Source organism: Glycine max, chromosome 2 (assembly GCF_000004515.6).
Source record: "Glycine max cultivar Williams 82 chromosome 2, Glycine_max_v4.0, whole genome shotgun sequence".
In the NCBI taxonomy this organism is placed as follows: domain Eukaryota; kingdom Viridiplantae; phylum Streptophyta; class Magnoliopsida; order Fabales; family Fabaceae; genus Glycine; species Glycine max.
The window spans coordinates 12,298,740-12,306,615 of NC_016089.4; the positions used below are offsets into that span (position 1 = coordinate 12,298,740).

A 7,876-nucleotide genomic window follows, 5' to 3' on the forward strand; every position below is an offset into this window, starting at 1 on the left:
AACTATAATTAACAAGTGATAAGAATAAAAAATATTATTTATTTTGGTATTTCCCGTCCTAAATACTAGTAAGTCTGTAGGTTAAAGAATTAAAAAATATTTTTTAATATAATAAATAAGTTTTATAATTTCAATATTGTAATAAATGATTTTTATAATTTCAATGAAACAAATGTTTTTTATGATAAAATTTGTCTTTTTTTCACCCACTGCCCAGGTTAGAAAAAAATGTTTGTTCTGAAAGCAATAATCTTTTCTCTAAATATCTTTGTCCTCTAATTCATACACCTCAAAAGCAAATTAATTTCTTCTTGGTACGTTCAGTTTGACCATATGCCGTCCACATCATTCATTATTTCATTGCCAACACACCCCATTTAATTCGTCATGTAATAATCAATTTCATTATCTGATCACCAAATATTTGCTCTTTTTCTAGTTCTATTTAAAATTTTATAAGACTTCTTCGACACTGTTGGAATATTGTACTCTTTGTCCTAATCCGAATTAGAATGTAATTATTATGACGTAAACAGAATCATATTGATGATGATAAGAACAACACTAAGTCACAAACAGTTGGAGTGGAAAGGAATTTGGCATGACAAGATATATTAAAGCAATCATGTTATTAATTTTTTTAAAGAAAATTGTTCCCTTACCATTTTCAATAGATAGGCCGGTTGTAATCGTTCCTTAAATTACTTATGGTCCTATGTTTGGCTATAGATAATACCCAGTATCATTCGTAGCATTACATTAATTAGCATTTTGTAGTGACAACGTAACAACATGAAAAGAAAATAAAAATAAAAAAATCTTAAAGACACATTCATTTTGAACAGCATATTTGTTAGAGACACAACAAACTGAGACTTAAACTGAAAACTTAATTATCCATCTACTGAAAAGAAAAAGAAAAAGAAAAACACAATTAATTCTAATAATTAACAACAATAATTTCTCTAATTATCCTTGTCCAGTTCATTCATACATTTCGAGGGCATGCAAAAGAATTTGTCCTCGGTATGTGCAGTTTGACCATGTGCCGTCCACATTCGTACATGATAATCATCAAGTTCATTTCCTCATTATCCGATTACCAATTATTATGAGCTATTTAATTAATAATTCTTACTGGATATATAAATTAAACTCATAAAAGTAAAAAACCTGTTCCTTTTGCGGAAAACAATTAGCACACTTGTTGTAATTTCTCGTCATTGGAATACAGTAACGTACTTTAATTAATTGTCCTAATCCAAATTAGAAGGTACTGTAATTTTATGTCACCAATGATAATATTAGTGTAAAGTACATTATTTATCAGTTATGATTAATCTCTGAATGATTCGCCATCTTTAGTGATATCTTGGACTTTTAAGTAAGTTTTTTTTATCAATAGACTCAAATGCATAAACTTAGTTGAAAATGTCAAATTTAGTTTCACTAGCAAGCGCAATTACATAGGCATATTTATCTCACGTGCAAATAAATTATAGTAAATTGTTTGTTTGTTTTTTTTTTTTTTTGGCGAAATGGCTTGTACGCCGGCAAGCCATCGTTGTCGAGGCCCAACAATGGTACCAGAAATGGGTTCCTTGGTTGGTCGACGCGTATTATCTTCCAAAACGAAAACTACCACTCTGCTTCCTTCGTTGACATGGCTGGTCCCTCACTCACATTTCCTTGCCCATTTTTCTGCCTATGTCTACGTGACGTGGACCCCACTTTGTCCCCTCCCTCCCCTACACCACCCTGTTCAACCTTTTTCTCAACACCTCTTCAGCTTTTTTTCCTTACTACTTTTTTTATTCTTAAACAATGTTTTAATATATGTTCTTTATTTTCAACCTGGAAAAACACTTCCAATCCTATTATAGATGACATTTCAGGGTTGATTGGTCAAAAATAAGGTGAGTTTGAATTTAACTTATGGTATACAATTGATTTGTAAAATAATAATTGTTTTTTATTTATATAGTTTATTTTAATATTATTTTTAGTTGATACGTGATTTTAATATATTTTTTGTCCTTTATGTGAAACTTTTAACCTACCTATTTTATTTAGAATTGATCATAATTTAAATAATTTTTTCTAGTAGAATCTAAACTCAACTTGAACTTGAAATCAAAATTAGAAATATCATATTTTACATCAAGATGAGTCGATCTAATAAGAAGAAGATAAATTGAATATCAAATACAAATTTCAAATTTCTTCTTATAATATTAAACAGTAACGAATTGATTGCACTGAAAGATGAAAATTTAATATGAATCCTTAATTACTTATCAAAACTAGAATTAGCTTAATTAATGATGTTAGTTGCCAATTAACAAATTATTATATGTTTTTTATTTAAAAATTAAAAAATTCGTAAATATCATAAAAAATGTTGGTTAGAGTTCATATTTATTGATATACTAGGATTACGCAATTGAAAGAATATTTCGCTACAAGGGAAAGTACTTTTTGTATTTGGCTGTTTGTGTTGCTTTATCTTGCGTGTGTCACTGTGCACTCTGACTCGTCAAATTTCTTGTTACTCGTTTCAGTCAACAATGTTTGTTTGAAGGCGGAACCTAAACCACGCTCGTGTATTGTCACCAAGTTGTCGTGGAAATCCACTATTCACAATTCTTTGAGTTTTCGTATGCAAAGTGAATGGTTAATTACTTAATTTTGTTATAAATATTTAATATTTTCAATATAATTGACAATTCAATTTGAGAATATTGTCTTTATACAAAAATTTAATGCTAGAAGAAAACTTTTTCGTGCAATAATTTTTTGAAGGTAGACAAAAATGACTTTGCAATAGGCATTAAATTAGGGCACTTAGCATATGCAAAAGGTCTTGATCGAAGTCTGATGTTTCTTTCTCGTGTCTTTTTCTACGTCCATTTAATTTAACAATGACTAGAGAAAAATGACAAAAATATTTTTTTATGTAACATACTTCCACTTTTAATTTTTAGTTCGTATACTAGACTAGAGAAAAAAGGACAAAAAACAACAAATTACATTCCATTAAAAAAAAAATACTATATCGTACCTCATGAAAGAAAATTAGACTACCGTCCATTCAAAAAAAGAATATTCTGAAAACACTGACTATTGATTATTGAATCACTCAAATTAAATATTTTTAATCACTTAAAAACTAAATCTTATTAATTTTTTTTTCTCAATTTCCATACAATAAATATGTTTATTTCCCCAACTAAAAACCACTCCCTGGATTCTCTTAAAAACAATACATTTTCTGCATGTTAGAGTTTTAGTATGGACGGCACACGGCAGCAGGGTACATAATATAATCTTTTTATTATTTTTTAAAAAAAAAAATAGTAAAGTACAGAAATAATCTTGTTTCTCACCACGTGGGTCCCACTGGATGGCATGGCACAGTGCAGCGTGTAGTCACACACACCCCGGTCCCTCCTTAGTTCTTCCTCTATATAAACTCTGCAACGTGCACTGGTTCTCTCACTACACCATAACCATAACCACCACGAGTTTCTCTATCTGCTTTCTTCACAAAGAGTAACTCAGTCTTCTAAAAACTTTCTCAAAACCATTATTATTCTCTAATCTTTCGTTTCTTCAATTAATTAATTGGTTTCTTGCTATGGCTGTGGACTCTGCGATTTCGTCCCCATTGGGTCCCCCGGCCTGTGAGAAGGACGCAAAGGCGTTGCGGTTCATCGAAGAAATGACTCGCAACGCCGACGCCGTCCAGGAGAGAGTCCTGGAGGAGATTCTCACACGCAACGCCCAGACAGAGTACCTTAAACGCTTCGAACTCGACGGCGCCGCCGACCGCCAAGCCTTCAAGTCCAAGATTCCCGTCATAACCTACGAGGACGTCCAGCCGGAGATTCAGCGCATCGCCAATGGCGACCGCTCCCCCATCCTGTCCGCTCACCCCATCTCCGAGTTTCTCACCAGGTAATTACTTGCTTCAACACAATACTCAATTTAAATATACCAGAAAGAGATCAATTTACATCAACATGAGTAACTTTTTCAGTTAAATAAAATTAATGACCTATTTCCGTCGTTAAAGTATAAAAACAAAAAATAACTCTAAAAATATTATTCTTGGTATAAACTCATCGAACTAAAATTGGGATTTGTGTTGGTGGAATCTGAATCTGCAGTTCTGGGACTTCAGCTGGGGAAAGAAAACTAATGCCCACAATCAAGGAAGAGCTGGATCGTCGCCAACTTCTATACAGCCTCCTCATGCCAGTTATGAACCTGTAAGTTTCCATCTCTAAATAATTGACCTAAAAAAACAAATAATACTATTACTATACTCCTCTGCTTTCCGATTCTCATCTGCGTCTAATTAATGTTTTTTGTCTTTACCTGGCAAAAAAACCATCAATTGCGGAAGAATAAATTTATAGTTTTCATAAATTAAAATTAAAATATTGACTTGAGAATTTAGTTTGTTTTTAGTCAATTAAATTAATACATTTATTTATTCTAACGGTGATTATTATTATTTTTGAATGGAACAGTTATGTGCCCGGCTTGGACAAGGGAAAGGGCCTATACTTTTTGTTCGTGAAGTCCGAAACAAGGACCCCGGGTGGGTTACTGGCCCGTCCGGTTCTCACAAGCTACTACAAAAGTGACCATTTCAAGACCCGACCCTATGACCCGTACAATGTTTACACAAGTCCAAATGAAGCCATTCTTTGCTCGGACTCATTCCAAAGCATGTATACTCAAATGCTATGTGGCCTCATTGAGCGCCACCATGTCCTCCGCCTCGGCGCCGTCTTCGCCTCCGGGCTCCTCCGTGCAATCCGGTTCCTCCAACTCAATTGGCCCGAACTTGCCCATGATATCCAAACCGGAACCTTAAATTCTCGGATCACCGACCCGGCAATTAGGAGTTACATGGACAAGGTGCTAAAATCCGACCCGGAATTGGCCCAATTTGTGACACAACAATGTTCCAAGGACAATTGGGAAGGAATCATCACAAGGATTTGGCCCAACACAAAATACTTGGACGTCATCGTAACGGGTGCCATGGCCCAATACATTCCCACTCTTAACTACTACAGCGGAGGAGGGTTGCCACTTGCATGCACCATGTACGCTTCATCAGAGTGTTACTTTGGACTCAACCTTAATCCGATGTGCAAGCCCTCTGAGGTTTCATACACCATTATGCCAAACATGGCATATTTCGAATTCCTTCCCCACGATCCTAAGCCTGGCTCCACCAGTTCAAAACTAGTGGAGTTGGCGGACGTTGAAGTGGGGAAGGAATACGAACTGGTGATCACAACCTATGCGGGACTCTATCGGTACCGTGTGGGCGACATCCTCCGAGTCACCGGTTTCCACAACTCGGCACCACAATTCCACTTCGTGCGCAGGAAGAACGTGTTGCTGAGCATTGACTCAGACAAAACAGACGAGTCAGAGTTGCAAAAGGGGATTGAGAATGCCTCAAAGCTTTTATCAGAGTTCAATACAAGCGTTGTGGAGTACACGAGTTATGCAGACACAACAACGATTCCGGGTCACTACGTGATTTATTGGGAATTGTTGACCAAGGACTCGACGAACTCACCCAGTCACGAGGTGTTGAATCGGTGTTGTTTGGAGATGGAGGAGTGCTTGAACTCGGTGTATAGACAATGTCGTGTTGCTGATCATTCCATTGGCCCATTGGAAATTCGTGTTGTGAGGAATGGGACCTTTGAGGAGCTTATGGATTATGCAATCTCAAGAGGTGCGTCCATAAATCAATATAAGGTGCCAAGATGTGTGAATTTCACACCCATAATGGAGTTATTGGACTCTAGGGTTGTGTCTGTGCATTTTAGCCAGGAATTACCACATTGGACCCCTGAAAGGAGGAGGTGAGGTTCTTCGTATGTGGCTTATTGGGCTTGAGTCAAACATGTAGATGTAGATTTTATTTGTTGTTTTTTTTGCTAAGGTTTTGTATTTTTTGGGTAGTGTGTAGGACTCATGGTGAGTCTACATGGAGATGTTGAATTAGGATGTCTCTTGGTTGGATTAATTATGTATTTCGGTTCGATTAACTTGTGTAAAAGATGTGACTTTTTTTTTTTTTTTCCTTTTAGCAAAGTTATATGTTGTATGTATTGGTCTTTCCATGTAGAAGTGAAGAAATGTAATTGAGCAGAGGATATTTTCTTTTGGCAAGTAAAATTGTTCTATTCATTTATGTCATTATTAAATTTATTTAGATTCCTTAATCTCTATGAGAGAGAAAGATGGCAAATCATAATTAATTATAAATTTCAACAAATTACTATTACGTTATTGTTGGAGGTGTTGTAATAAAGGATCTTTATCTCTTATTTCTCTCTCCAATGTTAGCCTCCTTTTATACATTTTAAGAGAAAAAAAAAAAACAGGTTCTTCTTTGTTCACTTTTAGTCTTCTTAACTCTGAATGATACACTTGTTGAATATTTTGTGGGTAAGTTTTAAAAGCGACTCCCACATGGACTAAACAAGGAGAAATAAGAAGAAAAAAAAATTATTTATTAGGAAACTAGTTTTATTTTCAAATTTGTTGTGGTAAGTTTTGACTTGATCAAACTTATATTTTGCTGACTAGTGTTTTTACATTGTCCAATAGTCTTGACCATTCTTTTGCTAATCCTAATTTTTCTTACCCTTTGATGTTAATTTTCAACACTATTTAACATCTGTTACGTCTTCTTTCTCATAATCATAATTCTTCGTTCATTCTCCAATACTATATTAAGTATTAACATAATTTACTTCTCGGTAGTTCTCGGAATTTTGGCATTATTAAAATCCTTAAAAGCAGTGTTTTCACACGTTTTAAGCTACCAATTTTTCTTTTACCTCTTTTTCTTCTAATTTAAGAAACACAGTTCGTATTAGGAGATGATCTTACGATATAGGACAAATAAAGGCTAAGGTATTACGGCTGAATTTTTAAGAACCTTTAGTAATCTTAATTGTGAAAGAATTATTTTATGTCCCACTTCATCGAGTTCTGAAGAAGAAAGCTCTGTGCAAGTATTGAAAGAGCAGAAACGAATGGTCTTTATAAAATCAGTCCATGCCCTAAGTCTAGAAATATGAAATATATAAACAATATCAATTACTAGATAGATATGAAGACTCAATATATACAATAGAAAGTAGGTAAGTGAAATTGTCAATTACTGATAGCCTCTTGGATTCATGAGTGGCAGGGTCACTCTCGGGGAATATATCAAAATTCAAAATTAATATTATTTTTATCAATGTTTGTTAGAATCTTAATTTTGTTTTAGGGGAGATTAAACTCGCCTGATCTTTCCTCTCTTTCTTTTTCCCTTAATCATTCAACACATCTTATATCTCCATATCAAAATCAGCATAGATAACCTTTGGTAAAAATTGTTAGGGTCACTTTAGTTCTAGTATCATGTTAAAGTCTCTTTATTGTGTAATCGAAAAAAGTCTCTCTATTAAAGTGTTTTTGCAAGGACCAAAGTCCATGTTGGGAGATTTTCTCACTGAACCATGGTTCATCGTTGGATGGATACGATCATGATTTGCTTTGGACCAAGATCCATTCTCGTAACGTTTTGGTGCAGTTTGTACCATGGCCCGTTTTAGTAAGTCTTTGAAAACCATAAATTATTTTGGACCCTGAATCACAATTCAATATGAATTATGATTCTTTCTCGTTAATTAGTCAATGATCACTGGGATTGTTGGTGTTGCACCTATATTCCTTCATGGGAACAAAGGGGGTCTAACAGTTACTTCAATAGAGTGTATGAGTGTTAGAAATCTTCTGGTACCTTGTTCAATTCTTACGAGTATATAAAAAAAATTCCTTCATG

General features: G+C 34.5%; 1 protein-coding gene across 1 annotated transcript; it reads left to right on the plus strand.

The window, feature by feature from the left end:
* The first annotated feature begins 3,491 nt into the window (after window positions 1-3,491).
* LOC100776488 (probable indole-3-acetic acid-amido synthetase GH3.1) lies at window positions 3,492-6,207 on the plus strand. The gene is made up of 3 exons (XM_003518758.5): window positions 3,492-3,957; window positions 4,170-4,271; window positions 4,536-6,207. Exons 1-3 carry the CDS (start codon window positions 3,638-3,640, stop codon window positions 5,899-5,901), a joined length of 1,788 nt encoding a protein of 595 aa, XP_003518806.1. The 5' UTR covers window positions 3,492-3,637; the 3' UTR covers window positions 5,902-6,207.
* Window positions 6,208-7,876: the final 1,669 nt, after the last annotated feature.